This window comes from Epinephelus fuscoguttatus, linkage group LG3 (assembly GCF_011397635.1).
Source record: "Epinephelus fuscoguttatus linkage group LG3, E.fuscoguttatus.final_Chr_v1".
NCBI classification, from domain to species: domain Eukaryota; kingdom Metazoa; phylum Chordata; class Actinopteri; order Perciformes; family Serranidae; genus Epinephelus; species Epinephelus fuscoguttatus.
The window spans coordinates 39,176,830-39,200,493 of NC_064754.1; the positions used below are offsets into that span (position 1 = coordinate 39,176,830).

At 40.5% G+C, this 23,664-nt stretch overlaps 1 protein-coding gene across 1 annotated transcript; it reads left to right on the plus strand.

Moving 5' to 3' along the window:
- The first annotated feature begins 903 nt into the window (after positions 1-903).
- On the plus strand, positions 904-22,859 carry kitb (KIT proto-oncogene, receptor tyrosine kinase b). Its single transcript, XM_049572278.1, has 21 exons — positions 904-1,434; positions 3,111-3,386; positions 3,483-3,767; positions 6,064-6,203; positions 8,762-8,930; positions 10,446-10,635; positions 10,722-10,837; positions 10,952-11,066; positions 12,570-12,757; positions 13,051-13,157; positions 13,818-13,944; positions 14,650-14,754; positions 15,626-15,736; positions 16,449-16,590; positions 16,711-16,778; positions 16,877-16,968; positions 17,538-17,660; positions 19,120-19,231; positions 19,504-19,603; positions 20,126-20,231; positions 21,267-22,859. The coding sequence occupies exons 1-21, from the start codon at positions 1,380-1,382 to the stop codon at positions 21,408-21,410; spliced, it is 2,871 nt and encodes a 956-aa protein (XP_049428235.1). The 5' UTR covers positions 904-1,379; the 3' UTR covers positions 21,411-22,859.
- The last annotated feature ends 805 nt before the right edge of the window (positions 22,860-23,664 follow it).

Sequence of the window (23,664 nt, forward strand, 5' to 3'; positions counted from 1 at the left end):
ATCTGCAGAGCAGTGAAGGGTCAATTTGACGAGGACACTAACGGCAGACGGCCTGTCATGCCTGTCCTTAATTATGCACAACTTTAACCCTTAATAAAATGTAAACATGTGAGTTATCAAAAAATTACCCCCATACAGTTGTCATGAATGTTGAAACTATAGAGACCAAAATCTTTTTTTTGTACCAGGCTGTAAACATGTTTGTTTCTACAGTAAAGTTGGGCAGTGTAACATCGGGGTTGATTGGGACTGACTGGCTTCTGGAGCCAGCCTCAAGTGGCCATTCAAGGAACTGCAGCTTTTGGCACTTTGGTGTTGGCTTCATTTTTCAGCCTCTGAGGTTGCCACTGACACTCACAGGTGTATATTTAGAACATGAGTAAAAACTTGAAAGTAGCAAAGGAGTTTTAATCTGACAAAATTAAAGACATTAACCCCATAAATTAATGCAGAAAAGGCACAAACTGGTGCAGAAAAACCATCTGAATGGAAAAAATTAAGTGTTTGACACTCAAACTTATCTGGCAAAGCACACCCAAACCCCATTCCATATGTGCCCCCCCCACCCCTAATATTGAAATAAAACCTAGGCCCTTGCTGATACCACACCTTTAATATAATTGTTCTTGGGGGGTAAGTCCTGTTAAGGCTTGAAAATGCTTGTTCCTGCACACCACCACATTACCAGCGTTTAATTGACTCCTTGTGGAACATAAAGTTGATTAGATCTGGGAAAAGAGAGACCACTTTATGATCATGCTGATTAGAGCTGGGAAACGTGAGACTGTGAAGCGTATCACAAACTGATTGTGAATCGGTTTCTGTGGGGAAACTCCTGCCAAGTGAGAGAGCTGTCATCATCATCCTCACAGCTGACCAAGAGGAAGAAGTGTGAGAAGAGGCTGTCACCAGAATGATACTGAGATAAACATTTACAGTCATCTTATTGAAAAGACTGCTTTGTATTTGTATATCAGCCAGCACTTCCATTATTGGACAGTTTCTTGACATTATTTTTGTCTCACAGTGACTGTGTAAGAAAGGTGAAGCTGGCTTGGGAAGATCCGCGTGTCTTTTTTTTTCCCGGTAATAACCGACTCATCACCTTGGCCGGCGTCCAGCCAATGCGGGGCAGAAAGGAGTGGCAGGGATCCAGAGCAGGGAGGAGAGGCGCTGCACTGTGTCTTTAAGCTCCAGTAAAATCCATCAGGGGGAGTCGCAGCCTGCGGGAGCATTGTGTTTGTGCGCCCAGTACAGTGCAGGGACCTGCTCTGGGTTGGTGTGGATGGGATCCGGTGTTTTTCTTTGAGCTCAGGATGGTTATACCCGCACTTGAAACGCATGGAGTAGAGTAAAAAGGCTTCAAAACCCGCCTAATCATGAGATGCCACTGGGTTGTCTTTGCCTCACATCTTATTTTGCTGCCACTAACAGGTAGGAAAACCATTGAAACGTTGCTTAAATGTTGCTTTGGTGACTCATGGCGTGTCTGAGTTCTCGACAAGGACTTTATAGTGACCTTAAATTATCTTTTTACCTCACAAAATATATTTCAATGCAATAATACTCCAGGGGACATGAGTGTTTGCCTTTTGTGAGGAGTTTATAGTGATCGCATTGTACTTTGTGCGTAAATTTCACAAAATATAGACTATATTTCTATATTCTTTTACTTTAATGTATTATAAACCGTCTTTTCACATCACTTTAGTGTAATTATGTCTCCAAATTATCGCAACTAGTTTTTTATTGGCACTATTTAAGGTCTTTTCGCCACTGATTACATTAATTCAGGTGTGGACAGCCCAAAAAAAAGGTGCATGCATCATTACGCGTGCTTAGTGCGTCTTATCTTACACGATCCTGATGCTAAAGAGCGCATACTGTCTCCACATTGATATTGGAAACGTGGTTCACACACACACACACACACACACACACACACACACACACAAACAACTGGCGTTTAACGGTGCAGTGTGATAAACCTGTCAGCTCATGTCTGCAGGTCACCTTATTTGCATACGTGTGTCGAGGTACGTGGGAGATGCCCATGGGCTGCCTCTATCGGCAGGCAACAGGTGTGTGTGTGTGTGTGTGTGTGTGTGTGTGTGTGTGTGTGTGTGTGGGGACGATTAATTATTTATCCCACCGAAATAAAAGGGATTAGGTTGTGCGCCTTTGCACGGCAGCAGATGAAACAAAGAAAAACGCCAGAAACACACATCTTTCTAACACAAACACACCCAGCAGCACCTTGACATTTAACCGCTCTGACTGCTGTGATGATAGCTTTGTGTTTAGTCATGGAACAGCCTCAGGTTTAGTTGGAAACCTTTTGTTTACACAACCGCCGAGCACAAATTCTTACAGATATACCAGCCAGAAGACACATCCTGCAAAAGCATTTATTTCTTTTTTCATTAAGAAGAGGAGCCCATTTGTATCCACATGCTTCTCCTTCTTGCTTTCTTAGCCCTGAAGGCACAACAGTCACATGAAAATCCTGTTCTTGAAATGGCGCATATCATGTGAAAATCTGCAACAACAACAAAAAAAAAAACAGAAGGAAAAGTTGGAGGGGGTAGCTGGTGGGGGTTACACTGAGACGAAAATGTTTGTTTAGTTTACTCATCTTAAGGGAGTGGATTTAGGGGCCCTTAATGCATGATTACTCAGCGGGTAGACTGCTCATAAGTATTGATTGTTCAATTGAGCAATAGTGGTTTGATAGCACTTTGTCTTAAGGGGCTCCGTGCCAATCATAACATCCCATTTAACCATCACATTAGGCACATCTTTGGCTTTAGGAAATTGTGGTGGGAACGTTCTGGCGTTTTATAGGCTAGAAAATTAATGGACTAATCAACAAAATAATCTGAATACTAGTCAGAAATGAAAGCAATCTTTAGCTGCAGCCTTGCTACTCTGCTTTTTGCTCTTTTCATTGATTTCTATCTCTTCTTCTTCCAAGAGCTGGTGATTCATCAACGTCAGTATTACTGAAAGCAGCAGTTTATTTTCCGTTTTTTGCTGGATTTTTACCCAGCCTTCAAATGCAACATCCAGAGCCACCATACGTCAACCATACTATATATGCTCTGTTCCAGTTTGGTGCCAGCCTGTCATCTTACCCAGCGGGCCTCATATAGTCGTCCCCAAGAGGGGCAAGCTGGAGCTGCGTTGCCATGACAATGCCACGACATCTGGCGCCCCTTCCAGGTTGAGGTGGCAGAGGGAGAGGGGTCGCAGGCTGGAGGGAGAGGTGGAGGATGGGGGAGTGGTGTACGTCAAGGTGTCAGCGGCACAGGCCTACCACATGGGTCGTTACGTGTGTGTCAACAACAGCACACTAGAACACAACTCCATCTATGTCTATGTGAAAGGTAGGTGTTTGAGGTGGTGGGAAACAGGCGTGTGATTACACATGTATGTTGTGCTAGTAACATATATCAATCTAAATCTCCCTTTCATCTCCTCAGACCCCCAGAATGCCTTCCAGCGCACCATGGTGAATGTCATCCTGGTGCGTGCAGGTGAGAACTGCACCATTCCCTGTCTTGTGACCGACCCCGAGGTCACCCTCCTGGCCTTGGAGACCTGCGATGGACAACCTTTGCCCTCTGGTATGAGTTACCGCAGCAACCTCCAGCGAGGTGTCATCATCAGCAATGTGAGAAAAGAATATGAGGGCTGTTTTGTATGTGTGGGACAGCTCGGTGGAGTCAAAGTCACCTCCAGCCAATACACTGTGGATGTACGACTTGGTAAGTTGAGAGAGATATGATGGGCAGTATACTTTGTTTCCAAAGACTATAATTCATGTTTGTAAAAGGGTTTCATACGTGTTTAATGGTTCTCCATGATGCATAGCTTCACTAGATTTGTCATTTGGGTGATAATTAAGCTAAAAGGGTAAAATGAGGGAGGAAGTAAATGCTGTATGTGCAGCTGCTGACAGGAAAGAAGTAAGGGGAGGTTGCTGTCTTACAGAAAGTATTTTAGGGCAGATCTAAAAAGTCAGAATAAAGTCAACAGCTTATAAAAGGGATAATGAAGTTATTTTTCTTGTACCCTTGTGGAATTGAGTCTAATGACTTGGACTCAAGTCAAACAAACGAGCAAATTTGATGACTTTAGACTCAACTTGAGTCTCAAAAGATTCGCAACTCAACTTTAAGCATAATATTACAAAATCTAATCCAAGACCAAAGTGTACCATGAATTTTAATTTATTTCTATTTATTTTATCAAATTAATTTCTCTTCATTTTGCAAATCCGCTAATGTTAGTGCTATTCATTCCCAGCAAGTAAACGCTGAATCCCCCAGATCCACTTTGTTTGAACCAATCTGACAGCATCTGATCAAGTTGCAGGAGGAAGAACTAACTTTATGTTACTGAGCCACAAAAATTTGGCATACAAAAACTATGCGGTGGTCAACAAAAAAACAAAATGCAGTATGCAAAGCATGTGGGTCAAAAATTACAGACAGAGACGCAACAACTACCAGCTTTGTCTGACATTTGAAGTAGCACAAAGAGCTGTATGTCGAGGACAATATTAACTTAGTTAGCAAGCTAATGATTAGCTAACGTTAGCTTAACAGCCAAGTAACTTTTTCACAAACTTGTTTTAACAAATAAAAAGAAGTTCTAAAAAGCATTTATGATTTCTGTAAATTTAATCCATTATTATTCTGTTGTTAAAATGACAGTACATTTGGTGAAGGGTGCATTATGACTTGATTTATGACTCGAAACTCAAAGTTGAGGATTTGGGACTGCAAAGATTTAAGACTTGCTTGTGACTTGCAAGACAATGAGTTGGTGCCACCTCTGGTGCGAGTTAAAGCCAAAGCCAAAGCATTTGCCTTTGCCAATGCCTTGGATAACCATAATGCAAATGTCCCAATACTTGTGTTAAAGCAAACAGTGAAGTAAACACAGTTGACACTGCCAACAACCTCACAGTTGCTTGTTTAAAACAACAAAGCCAGGGCTGGGCAATGTGAAGAAAAATGATTAGGCTAATAGAATATCCTCCTGTATTATCAGAAGACATATCATCATGTGAGTCAAGAAATGGAAAATAATATATGAAGTTAACCTTGTAATGGACATCGGACTTGTGATTGATCGATAAATGACATCCCTATATCATGGAATCATGTTTGGTTATTAAAGAAAGCATTGACAAAATTGAGATCACCAAAGTCTGTAGGATTCATCCTCTGGGGACCAATAATGTAATGTAATTCATCCAATAGTTGTTGTGATATTTCAGTCTGGACCAAAGTTATGGCCCAACAGATCAGCAAAGCTGCTAGCATGGCTACAAATCATCGTAAGAGACCTTAATGCATCCTGGCAGAGATCAGTGTTCGTCACAACAATCCACACTGCAGATGTGTTTTGGCAAACGCGGTTTAGCTCATAGTTTTTTTTATGAGCTATATTAATAGGAAATGTACAGTAAAAGCATTTTTAGGTGAATGTCAGTGGAAACTGATCATGTTTCTATTTGTCCCTGCACTGCATCAGCATTTTCAGTCGGGTCTGCAGTGGAAAGAAGTCCAAACACAGACAAGCAGGGAGGAGCCGGGGCGTAGTGTCCTTCTGACTGATGGAGAGAGGGAGTGAGAGAAGAGATGTGAGGGAGGGAGGAGCAGAGGGATTAGAGTTCCACACTGAACAAAGCTTTGTAACGGTGCATGAAGGCTGTGTTTGGGGTAAATAGAATTACCGCAGTCTTCGTCAAACAGAGGCTACTGGAGTGACGTCTGCAGGCGTTTCATATCGGAAATTAATCATCCGGTTTAAATACGCACAAATGTCTGCATATGCAAGTGTCTGCAAATACTGGACTTGTGTACATTGTCATTAGTGTGTGTTTGTCCACCAATGCATTTCCTGCCACTGAGCAAACAGGAGTCACACACCCTTAAGGGTCTTTTGTGATAGAATACAGATAGGATCATATCCGACTGGTAAATAACAACCAATAGTGAAATGAAGTAACTGATAAAATCAGTTATGACAATGTTGCTTTTCTTGATCCAGTGCCAAAGGTGCCTCCTGTGATCACACTCTCCCAGAAAGACACCGTTATCCTGAGGAAAGGCGAGCAGTTTGAGATTACCTGTAGCTCCGCCAACGTCAACCCGGACTTCAGTGTCAAGTGGGATTTCCCTTCAGCAGCGGTGAGATTGATCAGAGGATTGACTGGCTTTTCCTCCATCTCTATGTCTGGGTGTCTGACTGTCAGGATGGGAAATTTTCTGTTTCTATAAGGCTGACTGGCTTTCTTTAAAGGACATGTGTCCTTACCAATCCAGGAAACAGCAAGATCGCAAAACTTAAGTCTGGAATTTGCCTCGAGTACTTTGAAAAAGTTTCACTTTTGTGGCAGATTTTGGACCTTATGCACTGTGCCACAGGAAGTAGCATAAAAACAAAATTAGCAACACATTGATGAATGTAGTACAGCTCTATATTCTTTTGTAGTGAAGAGTTTGATGGCATGTTTAGTAAGCTAACATTGGTAGAATGCCAGCTGTGTAACACATAGAGTGCATGCAAGAAAAGAAAATATTTGATGACACTGGCTGCACACTTGACAGGCAAAACCTCCTCACTTATTTGGTCTTGTTTTTGTCTTTGTGCTGCTACATGTGCATTTTCCAGAAGCCTGAATGGCGAAAAATACTCAAAATGAACCTTTCTGTGTTGAACACTAGAGGCGTCCTCTGTGTACTATACCAGGCTGATCTCATGCACAGTTCGTATGTTAATCGTAAAACTTAAATTAAACGCCCAGTCCGTTTGACTAGCCCAGTGTGGCCACACATTTTGGAAAATAAAGGCCTGTCTCAATTAGATGCCTGGTCTGGTTGCCAAGCAAATCATGTTTTTTTTTAAAAGAAGTTCTTAGGATGTATAAAACTGGGTTGTTGGCTACCTCAAATTACGTATGTGTCCATTCCTCGATTGCCCTGTAAGTTATTCAAATTCCTTTAGTCAGTAAGAGTCCTCTGATCAAGAGAAGCAAAAGTTTTTTTCAAAAAAATTAATCGAAGTTGTCAATATTGTTTTAACAGGATAAAGTGGTGTTGTGTTGGTACACTGGGTGCTGTAATCCTTGAGTGCCGTTACTCTCTCCCTCTCTGATGTCTGTTGGAGTTAGATTAAATTAATGATTCATAATTGATATATTATCTGAAACCTACTTTTTAAACAAGTTATATTTATACTGGTTTAAATAAAGATGATTATATTTCCTGATCTTTGCTGAACAACAGTCCCAAATATATTTTTTATTTTATTTTTATTTATTTGTTTATTTGAAGGGACAGAGCATATTAATAGACATTTCTGTAAATATGCCAGATTTAGCCAAAGGCTAATTTTCATCTGTTGTCCCTGGCCAGGTGTTACAAAGGTTCCCTGAAATAAAACAAAGTAGAACTATGTTGAGGGAACAAACATCAGTCTTATCTTAAAGCACCGATCAATAAACTACAACTAATTAAAATTGATTAGTGTGTGAACAACAAGTAATAATGACATTGCTAAAATTAAGATACAGTTGACAACAAGACAACATAAGACAGCCTTACAATTAATACAGAACACAAGGGACAAAACGAACTTCACAGCAAGCAAATAAACATGCTCGCAAGAAAGCAGTTAAAAACATGTGTACAAGACAGTACGTAGTTAAGACATAAGCAAGCCAACCCTCCACGCAGCATGCTGGTTAGACATCAGTCAGAACCAGAGTGACTAGCCCAGAGTGCATACAAAACAACACTTATACACGAACATAAAAGATATTTCACATTGGACAAGCCATACATAGAACAGGACAAAGGGACATATAGGCCTCTTGATTTCAGTGATTTAAGTAAATAATAGCCTGAGCTATTATTAAAGTTTTACAGTACCTACACAAAGTAATGCATATCTGTAACCCACGTAATCATAAGCCAGTAATTCATGTAGGTCGGGGTGGTCGATGGGCCACAGAACACAGGACTTTTCCCCCAGGAGACCAGTGTTTAGAACTGTGTGAAATCAAGTGAACTTGAGTGACGTTATATTAAGGTACGCCGTCACCATGTTGTTGTTTTTCTAAACCTAACCTACACCACTTTAAATTGACTGATAACTTACAAATTTATTCTCATACTAACCGTTGTAAAATTTTGTAAAATATCATACGCATCCTTGGAAGAGAATACGTAGACTATATGGAAATTCACAAAACAAAACTGTATAGAAATGAGGCAGTAGTAATATTTTTGGGAATTTGGGGGTTTCATGAAGCAAAAAGCATTTAACTTTGTCCAAATGTAGGCTTATCACACATGTTGGGTTTTGTAAGACTGATTCTGATACTTCTCACACTAAATATTTTAAAAAATCACAGTTTTCAGGCAAATGATAGTATACCAGACACATCATTTTAGGAAATATACTTTTCAGAAAATATAATTGAACAGTTAATTGAATACATGATATGTGAAAAATTGCGTTTTCTTTAAATATGCATGTGTTTGGTTGGTAGCCAGAGTATTTTTAAAATCTTGGCTACAGCCCTGGATTTTTTGAGTGTTAAGTCAGCTGTTTAATATTAAAAACACAACTGTGAGGAGAGTATACGCTCACTTGAAAAACTGAAGCATGATGTGTTGAAGACAGTGGATCTGTGAGACCTGCTGATAGTACACTGCTCACCTTTCCCCCTGATGCCCTGCAGCATCCTGACGAATCCCACACGTCACACATCCTGTCCGGTTCCCGCGGTTACCAGCGTGCCACCTCACTCTTGATCACAGCTGTCAACCAATCAGACTCCGGCACTTACCGCTGCCACGCCCACAACGAGAGAGGCACCAGTGCCACAGTGCTGCACCTGGATGTCCGAGGTGAGCGTTCAAGATGGTTAATTTGTTTTAAATGCATGCATGGGTGCCTACTGTCAGTACAGCCACACACACACAACAGATCTCACCAACAATGTCTAGGCTCCTCTAAAACACCACCCCTTCTTCACAGTATTCACAGGAATTTTCACTGTTGGTCAGAACAGAAAAAAAATAACAACACTCAACTAACACTTCACCACTGACACCAGTCTTCACACCCAAAACTACATTTTTTCAGAACTTATGATCTCTTATTTGCATAGTATGCAAATTAGTATTTAGACGCCTCAGGGAAAAAAAAATCATTATTCAAAGCACCTAATTATTATGAGGATGTCTGAAATTAGTCTAGACATGAATAAGGCAAGACACAAGAAAGGTGCAGCAAAAAAGTGTTCTGTAAAAACAGCAATGATTTGCCATAATAGCCCAAATGATTTCTTCTAGTCATGCCTGTGTGATTGTTCTATTCACACAACTGAAAACTCAGATATTTAGAGTGATTACAAACTCTCTTCAACAGCAAGGAGTGAGCACTCTGTCCACAACGTGGCAGACTCACCTGTTTTCAGAAGTGTGAAAACACATGACATGATTTTGGCTCATTTGAGTGTTAACAAATAGACTTGTTACATACTGGAGAAGATCCAGCAAAAAACAAAAACAAAACAAAAAGCCTGGCTCCAGGTGAGACTTCCCTGAATGAATAACAGTAAAACGTGTATCTTGGGTAATAACTTGTGATTTGCAGGCTTTTTTATGTCCTGTTTTGTTTTGGATTGTTTCGGTGTGAGTGTTGGAGATATCAGCCGTAGGGATGTCTGCCTTCTCTCAATATAATGGAGCTAGATGGCAACTTGGCTTGTGGTGCTCAAAGTGACAAAAAATACATTTCAAAAACACAACAGCAATGTGTCTTTCCAGAAATCATGACCTGGTTACTGTAATAATCCACAGACCTTGTTGTGAGCAGTTTCATGTCGGAACTATTTTCTTTCTGCCAAACTACACCTGCCATCTTTATCACTGCGCAGAAGGAAGCGTGCATCTACTGATAGCTCACCTAGCGCCACTGAGCTAGCTAACGTTGCAGCTCAGCCAAGGAAAACACAACTAATGTTTAAATCTTGTACTGTCACGAACATGAGCCTTTCGTCCATGAGTAAGTGCACAGTGATACAGTTGCCGGGTGTAGTTTGGTAGAAAGGAAATAGTTCCAACATGAAACTGCTCACAACATGGCCTGTGGATTATCTTGAGTAGGCTGGTCATGATTTCCAGAAAGATACATTGCTGTTGAGTTTTTCAAATGTATTTTTTGGTGTTTTAAGCACCACAAGCTGAGTGCCATTATCCTGGAGAGAAGGCAGACATCTCTATGGCCAATATCTCCAACTCTTTGCAACTCACACTACCTAGATTTGTAAATAGAACCACAGGTAAGAGGAAAAATATGTATTTTTGATGTTAAAGTGAACTGACCCTTTAAATGTGTATATTTCTGATGTCCTCTAGATCAGGGATTCATCACCATGTTAGGAAGCCCAGGTCCAGTCCATGCTGATGTTAAAGAGGGGGAGAGCCTGAGCCTCAAAGTAGAATTGGATGCCTATCCTGCACCCAGGTCCCTGTCCTGGTCTTACAATGGCAAACAGCTCCTCAACACCACAGAGCATGTTATCACCATCTATCGCCGCAAATACAGGTACAGTCAATTTACAGTATTTATTCCACTCCAAGTGCACATTCATGTACAGGCACAGCATTAGAAACATGTGTTTGTTTTATTAGGCTCCTCAGCGAGCTCAGACTAGTGAGGGTCCTCGGCTCAGAGGGCGGGATCTACAAGTTCTCAGCCCATCATGAGGACGCGTCTGTCAATCATTCATTCCACGTGTACGTCAACAGTAAGTTGCTCCCACAGTTGTTACATTGCACTAAAGTGCCATAACATCTAAATGTTTTCTATTTTTAATATGTGTGTCTGTTTTCTATCAATCTGACCACTTTTTCTCTACAAGGTAAGCCGGTTATCGTCGCACAGGAAGGCCCTGTTGACGGACAGGTGCGGTGCGTTGCCTCTGGTTACCCAGTCCCTAAAATAAGCTGGTACTTCTGCGAGCTGCCCCACACGAGGTAAGCCGGAAACATTTTGCTCTACTCTATTAAAAGAGTGTTTATGTCACTTTATTAGGTTGTTTACATCTGAATAAAACTGATGCAGCTCCCGTATTATTATGAGCTACATGTGAAGCTTTGACATCTTTAGTGTTTTATCTTGCTGTACCACCAGCAGCATTGTTTCCTTATTTTCTTTATTTATGGAGAAACAGTGTTTAATCACGAGATGTAAAAAGGTGACCTAGCTACACAATAATAAAACATAAAAGAAAACTAAAAAAGCAAGCACACACCACCAGCTGAAATAGTCAAAGTACATTTTAAAAATTCCCATTGTTATAACTACTGGTTCTAGTATTACACTATACTGCAGCTCTGCATTTAGTTTGTCCAAGTGGTGTTATCGTACCCCAGCAGCCATTGCTCTACTGCTGTGTGTAGGTACAATCAAAGTAAAACACTGTACTCTTTCTCTGATTCTGATTCTGATTACTTTCAGATGTATTAAAAAGTGGAAAACTAGAATGTAATTTAAGTGTTGTGTAGACTGTATCACTGTCGATTGTTATAGTTTTTGTCAAGCGAAAAAGTCATATAAAGGTCATAAAAAAGTCAGTGTGCACTTTTCCTGTGCGGCCCTTAATCATATGCTGGCTTGCAAAAATGGTACTCAGTCATCAAAACTTTGAGACTCATGATTTTTCAAAATTCTCTGAAATGGTCGATTTAGCTGTGAAATGTCTAAAAATGTTCCCCACCAGACCTCCCTGGAGGGCTGGGTTACAGAAGGAGAAAGAAGAAGAAAATGGTCCTCCTCTTAATGTTAAATTGGTGAATCTGGTGAATGTAGCAAAAGGAAATCAATGAGAAGAGTTGCGGAAAGTGATGATGTAATAATAAGCAATTATTATGATAAACCACTGCATCACAAGGTTAATAAACATATATTTTACCTGAGGTTTCATTTTCACATTCTTTCTATTTCCCAGCCAGTTCTGTTCAGTTTCACATCAGTTTTGTAGTGTAAACAATAACACTACAAATAAGGAATTTTTTTTTATGCATTTAAATTCACCTATCGATATGTAATTAAAAACTTGGGACTCCTTGGTTGTTGGGCTGCTCATATTAAATGCTGTAACCGAACAGCAGTGTGACTTTCAGACCATTTTACACACAATAATCTCCAACACCTTCTGTTGTTTTGTCTGGCAGTTCCTCTGAGAGCAGGAGAGGCTCATGGGAGCTGAACAAGTTGGTTTATGTCATCTCATAGTCTCATTAGCATTCAGACAATTAAGCCAGCTGGATTTTAACTGTTGGTCAATATAACAGAGGCATTTGAGGACATTTAGAGAAACTTTCTAGGCTACACAATGAATTGTTTTTTTGCTTAAATAAATAGTACAGAAACTGAGAATGGCCACAGTATAATTTTATCATTGTGATAAAACTTACTCTGATGTAAAGCTAAGAGACGAAAATTTAACCTTAAACACCCTCCCAACCCTTCAACAGGTGCTCACTCCTGCCCAACGCCACCCAATGGGAGACTCCAGATGTCGCCATGGTGACAGAGCCCACCTTCGGTAGGAGTAAGGTGGTGAGCCGACTGAACGTGAGCAAGGAGCACGCACACTATCACACCCTGGAGTGTGTGGCGAGCACAGAGGGGGAAGAGGCCTACACGCTGTTCTCCATCAGTGGTACGACACACACAAGCATGTATATCACACCCGCCATTGACCCTGTGTCTGCGGAGGCCAGGTGTGTTGTTACTGGGTACAGATTGAATGAGATTAGTGTATGCTGACTATGCAGGCTGGGATTATATGGTGTAGACTCGTTAATCCTCGCCACACAAACAAACACCACTGCTGCAGCAGCTGTCTGTTTTAACGTCGCAGGGGGAGGATGTGACTGTGTTTTTGAGTGTGTTGTGTTTACTTCAATGCCCCATGTAATTTCTGATTACTCTGGTGTGTACGTTTCCTCCCAGAGCGCACTGTCCCCCATAAACTCTTCACTCCTCTTCTAACTGGCATGGTGGTCACTGGTGTCTTCCTCAGTCTCCTTCTGGTGGTGCTGCTATATAAATACATGCAGGTAAGATGGGAAATAAATCTTACATCACAGTGCCATTAAAGCAATGACAAAACAGCATTTAATTTGGGAGTATGGTCATAAATCTCATAAATCTGTCCCATTCAAACCCAGTTTAAATATTGTCAGACTTCAATGTGAAATCAAGTTCATCCTCCATCATTGATATGCAGTTTGCATATCAGAAAAATAAATGGCTGCAATAGTTTCTGGCAAATGGCCCACTCTCATTTACTAATGACTCATGCCTCCATTTTGATTATGGCATGTTAAAGTTAGAAGCATCTGTCTGAGATCAGACTAGTTTTATGCTGCATTTGGTAACCATATACAGCAGATAAGAGTGGAAGTTTGTCCTTTTAATCACTATGAATGTGTCCTAATGAATTTGAAATGAATCAATCAGCCATTCAGAGTGTAGACACGCCGTACAGTAGTTAAAGGCGTTTTTGACACTCCGATCGAGCTATTAACGTGCCCCCCACAGCACACTGCTCTTATTGCACTCAGATGAGTCAGACTCCTTAAAAACGAGTCCATGAATGCACAGTGGGATCATCAGTCTCGACACCGGCTGACAACTAGAGTGCATGGAGTAATGTGAAACTGAATAGAGTCACGTTCTCTGTATAAATACCCTCTTTCCTCTCCGAACTTCAACAGAAACCAAAGTTCCAAATCCAGTGGAAGGTTATTGAGAGTATCTATGGCAACAACTACATATACATCGACCCCACCCAGCTGCCGTATGACTCCAAGTGGGAGTTTCCTCGACAGAAACTTCGCTTCGGTATGACGGCTTCCATGTTTGTGTAGCTGTGTGCTGTGTGTTTGTGAGAAGTCATATCTAAAGGCATGAAGTGTGCTGGTTACTGTGTTCTGTTTAGAGTCCTGTACTATATAGACTATCCTAGAGTATTTTTAAATGTCTGGTTGGGATCTTAAAGGGACAGTTCACCTCCAAATCAAAAACATATTTTCCCTCTTACCTGTAGTACTGTTTATCAATCTACATTGTTTTGGTGCAAGTTGCCAAGAGATATCAGCCATGGGGATGTCTGTCTTCTTTCCGATATAATGGAACTAGATGGCACTCAGCTTGTGGTGCTCAAAGCACAAAAAAACCTTTGAAAAACTCAACAGCAAGAATTTTCCTTCTGCATGGTAATACATCTAGCGGGTGTAGTTCGGTAAAGAGAAAATAGTTCCTCCAACTGCTCACAGCAAGGTCTGTGGATTGTCTTGAGTAAGCTGGTCATGATTTCTGGAAAGAGACATTGCTGTTGAGTGTTTTTTTTTTTTTTTTGGCTCTTAGAGCAACACAAGTCAAGTGCCATGTAGTTCTATTATACTGGAGAGAAGGCAGACATCTCCAATCTCTATGGCTGATATCTCCAACACTCAACACACAACTATTTTTGATTATGGGGTGAACTGTCCCTTTAAATTAATTGTACAATGCTCAAGGTTTCTGTGTGTCTGTGTGTTTCCACAGGTAAAACTCTGGGCTCTGGAGCTTTTGGAAAGGTAGTGAGGGCCACAGCATATGGACTCTGCTCTGCAGATACTGTTACAACTGTTGCTGTCAAGATGCTCAAACGTAAGTGTGTTTGCTGGTCTGTTTTTATCTCTCTCTCTCTCTCTCTCTCTACCCGTGGCTGTGTCCAAAACCTCTCATTCCTTATTGCCTACATCACTTTGTTTTTAACAATACACTGAACAAAAGACAAGAAATCTTCATCCCACGTTCCCCCAGTGCTTCCTTGTTTTGTAAATGAAGCAGCACACATGTAGTTGCCATGGGGTCTTACTTAGCATTTAAGCTTTGCAAGCAGTAGAAAGTGATTTGTAAAAAAAAAAATTTGCCTCAGATTTGACCTCTGCTGCATGCACACCTCTCAGGGCTGATAAAGTCTCCCAGCCCCTCAGCATTTTTTGGGGAAAAAATATAGCAACTGTTCTTATTTACAGATAATTCTCCTAAATGGACTCTAGAAGTGATCATCAATCAAAGATAATGCAGTAGAAGACAGGGCTCTTCGTAGTAAAGATAGAAATAATGAGTTAGTTCATTATTATGCTGCAATGTCTATGGCTTTTTTATTGGTATACCAACCATTTTAATGATAATCCATTAATTGCTAGATGGTACAGATGTGTGTTGGTCTGTTTTTATCTCTCTTCAGCAGCTGTGTGCGTATATTTTTCCAATGATTTTATATTTCATTGTGTTTTTTAGTGCTTTTATTCTTAAGGTTTGAGCCTTTAACTATTGCCTCACCTTTCTGGCCAAGTCTGGCACATCATCAGAAATGTCACTGATATGCACTGTCCCTGTCAAATGAATAAAACGCAAATGTAATACACTACATATTAAAAAGGGAGTGATTTCGGACACAGTCTGCTTATGCTTGTTGCAGCAGCATGAGACGATGTCAGAGTTTATAAATGTCCTGATGATGTCATCCTAGCCAATGCTCATGCTACGGAGAAAGAGGCGCTGATGTCAGAGCTGAAGGTTCTCAGTTACCTTGGAAACCACGTGAACATTGTCAACCTGCTGGGGGCCTGCACTGTCGGAGGTGAGAGGAGCAGCTTCAGTTCACTCTTGGGAAATTATCATGTGAGAGGTTTGGGGCCAAATGTGGTTGGATGTTGTTGGTTGCAGACAGTATAACCCTCTTGCATTTGCAAGTTCATTATATATTTATTGACTGATTTTGTTTTATGGTAATAGATATTGTATTGAGAGCTTAATGTGCTGACTTGCTGTGATGCCCAGCCAATACTGACCTCTTATTACAAATCAGGTATTGGACAGTGCGAGCCGACACCGATATGAAAACATGATGCAGTCTGACGTGTCGCAAATTTACAATGCTGTCGATCAATATTATCTACCAGCCCAGCCTTCAACATTGATCATAATGCAGCATTTAGATTGAGAGTCAACACAAGTATGCATGACTTTGTTATTAGCAAAGAAAGACTGAACACTTTGGCATGAAAAATCCTACTTTAAAGATATTGACACGAGTTTGTTCAATATGTGACCACACAAAAATATTGATATCAGCTTTTAAACATGTTCAAACCTGTCTGAATACACAACACATGTCCTGCCTCGAATCAGTCCTCGGAAACAAATTACCACAGTATCAACCTGACAACATCTTCCTTTGGCTCATTATTATCAGAGCTTTGGCTTTCTGTGTCTCTTTTCATTGTGATGTGCTGTCATATGGTTTCAAAAAGCAGTGAGTGAGGTTTCTTTTCATCTCTGCATCCTGCCAGGCCCAATTTTGGTGATCACAGAGTACTGTTGCTATGGCGACCTCCTCAACTTCCTGCGCAGAAAAAGAGAGTCCTTCTTAAACTCCCAAGTCGGTGATGGTTACTATCGCAACGTCTCGAACCCAACAGAGCCTGCAACAAGGTGTGTGCAGTGTGTGTGTTTATTCAAATTCTGATTGCATTTGCAAAATGTTTACCTTGTCAACATTTAGTGCTTATGTGTGTTTTGTATGTGTGTGTGTGTGTGTGTGTGACCATGCAGCAGAGAGGTGACTGGGTCAGGATATATGCCCATGCGACCCTCTGAGAAGGAAAGGCCTTCCCAGTCAGGTAGAAAGTCTCTCACTCTTCATTTCCCATTACACATATCAACAACACACTGAGTGCCTCGCCTTCTGTACGAGTCTGACAGTCCAATCTTGATCTAGATGATATAGAGGAGCTGTCCCTGGACGCCGAAGATCTCCTCAGCTTTTCCTACCAAGTGGCCAAAGGAATGGAGTACATTACATCCAAGAACGTAAGGCTTTTACAGACTGTGCGCTTATTTATAGAGTCGTTACCAAAGAGATTTAAAAGTGCTTCTGCAAGTTTGTAAATCATGCCATGGCTCGGGGCCAACATGCTGTGCATTGCTGTCAGCTAACACTGCACATACAATCAGAAATAAACATGGTAAAGCTGCCTTAACATGAGATCATGTGCTGCACACACTGATCTTAAAAGCTCCAACTCAGATAGGTTAAAGTTTGAAATAAAAGCATCTTGTTTTCTGAAGTACTGCTTTTTGTTGCTTTTATTAAATTAGGCACTATTTACTTATCATTGTCTGGACTGTAATTGCCCTGAAATGGTACGAAAACTATTGCTTTTTTTGTATTTTAATTTGCCAAACATATGGTTTTAATGCATGTACTGTATGTATTATGCAAATTCCTGTCAATTTGCCTTTTGTGCTCATGAGGTTTGCAACAAGTTTAACATGCCCTGCCTCATTTGTACATGTGTACTGTGTGTCATTCACTGTAGAAACCGGTTACAATGTCAATACTTATCTGTGTGTGTGTGTGTGTGTGTGTGTGTGTTTAGTGTATTCACAGGGATCTTGCAGCCAGAAACATTCTGCTGACTCACGGCAGGGTGGCAAAGATCTGCGACTTTGGCTTGGCACGTGACATCACCACTGACGCCAGCTATGTGCTTCGGGGCAATGTGAGTTGTCTGTCATTTTCTCTCGCTGACCCTTCCTTCCTTCCTTTCCAGTAGCCTGTTCTGTCCAGCCAACACTTCAGAATCTAAAGACAAAAAGCAAATCCTCAGAATTTAGTGCCTGGTATTTAAGTAACAAATGCAGTGCCGTTCTAAACATGCCCGTATGGAATGGGCCGGTTGTTGGCCTGTGGTACTGCTGCTGACAGCTTTCTTGAGAACTTAAGATGTTAAGAAATCAAAAATATTGAATTGTGTTGCTAACTGTTATAATTCATTGTACCCAGCAATAATGTAAAAAAAAAAGGCCCCAAAAGTACTGAAAATATGCAACTCAACAGTAAACTAATTACTTACAATGTACTTCTACTTTAGAGGAAAACAGCGTATTAGCCTACTACCATAACCTGACAGATACATGTAACTGGTTATGTTGTAGATTTTACTCACAAATTATAACAATTAAAACATGATGTATAATTGGTCATTAAATTAAATTTAAGTACATTGCACAAATAATGCCCTGTCTTTCTCTCTTCACTCTCAAAACACTCTCAAGTCGCAACTACTCATGGTCAGAAACACAGTGGATTAAGTGGATGTATTTATTACCAAACAGGTGTATTAGTGGGTTAATGTGACATAACCCCCACAGTTATAAAGTAGAGCGTGGATTAAATTAGCAGGTGTTTTTGCCAATGTAAATGTCATTAGTTTTATAAGTCAATATGGCAAAGAAAAACATGGGACTATCTGTAGCCCACCTGGTAGAGTGTGTGCCTCATTTAGGCTGAGTCCTCAGCAGCGGCCTAGGTTTGGTTCCAATCTGAGGCCCTTTGCTGCATGTCACCCCCTCCCCCCTTTCTTCCACCTTTCCTGTTTATTTTTATCCTATTTATAATGGCAAAAATCACCCAAAAAATCAACTTAACAAAACAAAAAAAAACCTAAGTTGCCGTTACTTGTGGTCAGAAACATCAGTGAAATACAGTTAATCAATTGCACCACATTCAACAATACAAGTCTCTGGGTCCTCAGTGATACACCCTCCAAGTGTGAAGTAGATCAGATGAATGGTTCTTGAGATATGTGACAGACAGACAGACAGACAGGCAGACAGGCAGACAGACAGAGATCCCTTGCTTGCAAAGATGTTAATGTAACATTTGGCACCCAAAAAACTACAGTGTATAATTAATCTATTGCAAAAATAGCTGCCATTTATTTTTCTGTCGACCTCCCCTATCAGTGAATTGACTGTTTCAGCTCCAGAGGAATTTATTTAAGTAACACTGTACATGAAACAAAGAAATAAACAGAAAACACACCTGCTTACTGTCTCAGCTTTACCCTTTAACATCCCATAATGATGATTTGTAACATTTCAGGTAAAAGATATTGAATGTTTTTAAGATTAAAAACAAAGGAGCTCTTGTAAGCACATCTCTCTCTTCTCCTGCAGGCTCGCCTGCCAGTCAAGTGGATGTCTCCTGAGAGCATTTTCGACTGTGTCTACACCTTTGAGAGTGACGTGTGGTCCTACGGCATCCTGCTATGGGAAATCTTCTCTCTGGGTAACATTTCCAGTTAGAGCTGTGCTGTTGCATCTGTTTCATAATGTCTGAGCCATTACTATAGTCCACTTATGCTGACTGGGGCCTTATTAGAGGCTCTGATGATGCTCACAAGCAGCAGCGTAACCTAGAGGGATGAATCATACATAATCATACTGATTGTGATACATAATGTGGCTCCACAAAACAGCATGGTCATATGAATCTGCACAAAAATGCTACATGAATGACACAAGGTTATTCAAAGTGTGTGGATGGTGTCTGTGTTGCAGGTAACAGCCCGTATCCTGGGATGCAGGTGGGCTCAGTATTTTATAGGATGATTCAAGATGGCCACAGGATGAGCAGGCCCGAGTACGCTCCCATTGAGATGTAAGTGTGTGTCTGTACTACGTTATGACAAGTGCTTCAAAGTAATGATTATTTTTTATTATCTGCTCATTATCTTTTGAATAAATTGTTTTGCCTGTCACATTTTTTTTCAGTTTTCCAGAGTGCAATGAGATATCATCAAATTTCTAGTGCTGTTCAACAGTCCAAAATCTAAAAATATTCAGTGTACAGGGACATAAAAATCAGACAAAAGCAGCAAATTCTTACATTGGGAAAGCTGAATCCAGGGAACATTTGGTATTTTTGCTCAAAAAAATTAAATGACTAGTTAATAATCAAAGTGGTTGGCCATTATTTTTCTGGCAATCAACTGATCAATGAATTGACCACCTGTTATAGCTCTAATTAAAACCTGCCCATTTTATTATGATAATAAAATATGGCATCATCTGGATAAATAAATTCACACTTCTCTGAAAATATAATCTCTGTTTTAAATTCCTGGATTAATTTTTTTTATTATCTTTCACATTGAAACTAATCTCAGTCTCACCTCTGTAGGTATGACATGATGTTGTCTTGTTGGAACCACGATCCTTTGAAACGGCCTTCCTTCAGGAAACTGGTGGAGAGGACTGAGCTGCTGCTGTCTGAAAATACCAGGAATGTGAGTATCATCACTCGCCAACATCTCGGCTATTGTCAATACCTAATAAAAGGGAAAAAAAGAAAAGAAAAAGTATAATTGTAGAAAGTCTCATTGAATTTATGCATTATTGCAAGCAGCATCCTGTGGAACTAAAAAAAAAATGAAGCCAACGTGGAAGTGCCAAAAACTGCAGTTTCTTGAATGGCCACATGAGGCTGGCTCCAAAAGTGAGTCAATCTTCATAGACCCCTATGTTTAAATGCCCAACTTTACAGCAGAAATAAACAGAAACTACAGACTGCTACAAAAAACAGTTTTGGTCTCTATATCCAATATCCTCGTTCCTCGAACTGTATGTGTTTCATTTTTATATAATGCACCTGTTTGTGAAGGCTTAAAGTTACACATACTGTAATTCAGGGCGTGGCTGCTTTGATTGACAAGTGGGTGCCGTCTGTTGGCAAGACGCTACCATGGCAACAACGTTGGTCAGTTAATATAATCGTGGTGCAACCGCAGATTCCCAGAATATAACTGTCACTATTACAGTGTGTTTTCAGTTAATGAAAGTTAATTGTAAGGTTTTGGTTGTCTAAAAAAAGTTTGGTTTGGTTGTATTTAAAGACAAATATTCAGTATTTATGATGGGTAAATTTTGTTTTACGGTTAAAAACTTGTTTTCTACTGGTGAATATTATCATTAGCATTTTCAGTAAATGTAATATAGCTGTAAATGCACTGTGCTAACCAAGCTAACAGCTACCATTGGGGTTCACTCCCCTTTCATTCAAATATGGTCACTTATGGCTCTAAATATCTAAGATGGCAACGGCCAAAATGCCAGACTTGAGGCTTCAAAACGAGAGCCCACAAACCAGTGGGTGACGTGACGGTGGCTACATCCATTACTTTATACAGTCTATGACTAACTGTGCATATGACATTGTGATTTGGCCTGTTACATTTCCCAGTATACTGACAGACTGTTTCTTTTTTGTGAAAAATTATTCGTATAAAAACTTCCATAAACCACAAATATGTGTTGTTCCACAGGTGTACCTGACACTGAGCAATGCTCCAAGTCATCCAGAGCAGCAGAGGGCGCCATCGCGGAGACTGAGCTCGGTCTGCAGCACAACAGCCCCCAACCAGCCTTTACTGCAAAACACGGCTGACGTCTTCCTGGACTATGTCTGACACACACTCCCACACAAACAGACACAAACACACACACACATGCACACTGCTATAAAACACACAACCCCCCTACCTCCCTGATCATTCTTTCCTTTTACTGCACAAACTACTAGAGCCAAATACACTCTAAACTACTAACAATACATTCACTCTTACTAACTTTCAAATGCTGGCCTTTCTACACACACAGACACACACACACACACACACACACACACACACAAACTGATACTCTGTATATAAACGACCCTGCACTGGGCTCTCAGTATTGGCCTCTATCTAATCTCCCCAATGGCGTATTGATCTCTGTGGTAGGTATTTCAGGTGCACGTCTATATAAAGCAGACTCCAGCACTAACCGCCCATCAGATACAACATCCCCCATCAGCAGCGGGAGGAGTTTGGCTCACGTTCAGCCTTAGATTACATCTTAAAATGCTTTGGGGAAAACAGAGACCTTTGACTGAGGAATAGATAAGCACAGCTGGTGCTGTGATGAGTGGAATGTTTTTTGTTGTGTCAGATTTGTCTCCCGTTTTCTAAGCATATTTTGCCATTTTGACACAAATGAATATGGTTTACTTACAGAGAATTTGATGAGAAGATTAATGCCAGCCTAATATTTGCAGGTTTAAAACACTTGATACCTTTTGTTTGTCAGGCACTTCAACCAGCCTCAATCAGTCCTCAGTCCCCAACACTTTTCGTTTTTACACCCAAGCTGCTTTGGAAGTGCTGGTAGGCAGATTATGTTACCTTCAGACAGAGCCAGGCTAGCTGTTTCCCTTTGTTTCCAGTCTTTATGCTAAGCTAACTGGCTGCTGGCTATGGCTTCATGTTAAATGGACAGACACATGATATCATTCTTCTCATCTAACTCTTGGCAAGGAAGCAAAAAGCGAATTTCCCAAAATATTTCAAGTAATTCACTGCAAGAGTCACGACAGTAAAAAAATACTGAGAGGTTGTCATCGAGCCTACCTTAAAACCAGTTTTTAAAAGGCTTGAAAAAAGATACCGTCCCTTAAAAGACCAGAAGCCTTTTTCATTGTAACACATGAGCCATAGCAAAGTGGCACGCACCCAATAACTGTTGATGAAACATAAAGCTGAAAGTTACAGAAACACTGATTTCCACCTGTGCGTTGTAGCTTTGAATACTGTGACTTGTAAAAGACTAACTGGTGTATTATTGTACGTACTTTAGGGTTAGCTTTAGTTTAGTCTGTGGCCGGACGTTTAAAATTGATTGTGTGCTCTTTTTACTTGATTTATGTCAAACATGTATGCAATGTAAATACAATAGAGATGTGCCTTTAGATTTGTTTTTGTTAAATTACTGAATGCATTTGATTGTGACATACAGTAGTTATTGTTGAGAGGGCAGCCAGAAGAGAGCTTCTGTATGCTGGTTTTGAGACTCATGCAGTTTTGATACAGTGGGTTGACTTGTAATAATAAAGAAAGTACCTGTGATGGTAAAAAGTGCTGGAAGGTGTCCATTTAATTTATCTGTCATTTTCCCAATTCTGTAAAACATGAGTAAGCAGCTCTGTGAGGCTGTTCACTGTGGTGCCTTGAGCTAAATGGTAAAATAAGCATGCTTATATATTCCCCAAGACCCAAGCAACAGTGCTGGACTTTAAAGACAATTTTACACCATTAAACCATTTTTTTTTTTTTATCCCTATTCAAGGTAGCGAAGGGCTTAACTATAAGTTAGCCACTCATCCACTGTAAGTGGCCTATGGGCTCTGTGATGCAGAAGATCCAGATCCAGGTAATTTTAAGCCCCCCAGGCACGCCACCCAGCCTTGCTTCCATTTTTTCTCCCAGCAGCCCAAAAAGCATTTTTCCCATAGACCATCATTATAATAGAGACATCTGTAAAACTGTTTACAGGACACTTTGAACTGCAAACAAGATCAATTACGAATCTTTTTATTACAAATTTTTGATCCATGGAGGCTTAATATTTATAAAACTTGACCAGAGAAAAGCAATTTAAAAATCTGTGATGTCATCACAATGCAGTCTCCGAGCTGAGCAGGAAGTCACTGGCTGGGCCAGCAGGAGAAACAGGACACATATTCAGTGGGCTACATACCCCAGAATTAAACCCAGAAACTAGAAACTGTTTTTGGTGAATGTTTTTGAAGGGTGAGCAATTCCATTGGACTGAATGGGCGCCATCTTGGGGTCCAGTATCAAGCTTTTTTAACTTCATGCAGCACTGAGCAACTTTCACAGGTCT

Bases quoted from the DNA above. Each gene is read 5' to 3' on its own strand.
- kitb (XM_049572278.1), top strand. From the start codon at position 1,380: ATGAGATGCCACTGGGTTGTCTTTGCCTCACATCTTATTTTGCTGCCA. The intron at 6,204-8,761 runs GTGAGATTGATC...GATGCCCTGCAG, and splicing joins GGGATTTCCCTTCAGCAGCG to CATCCTGACGAATCCCACAC. The intron at 19,232-19,503 runs GTAACATTTCCA...TCTGTGTTGCAG, and splicing joins ATGGGAAATCTTCTCTCTGG to GTAACAGCCCGTATCCTGGG.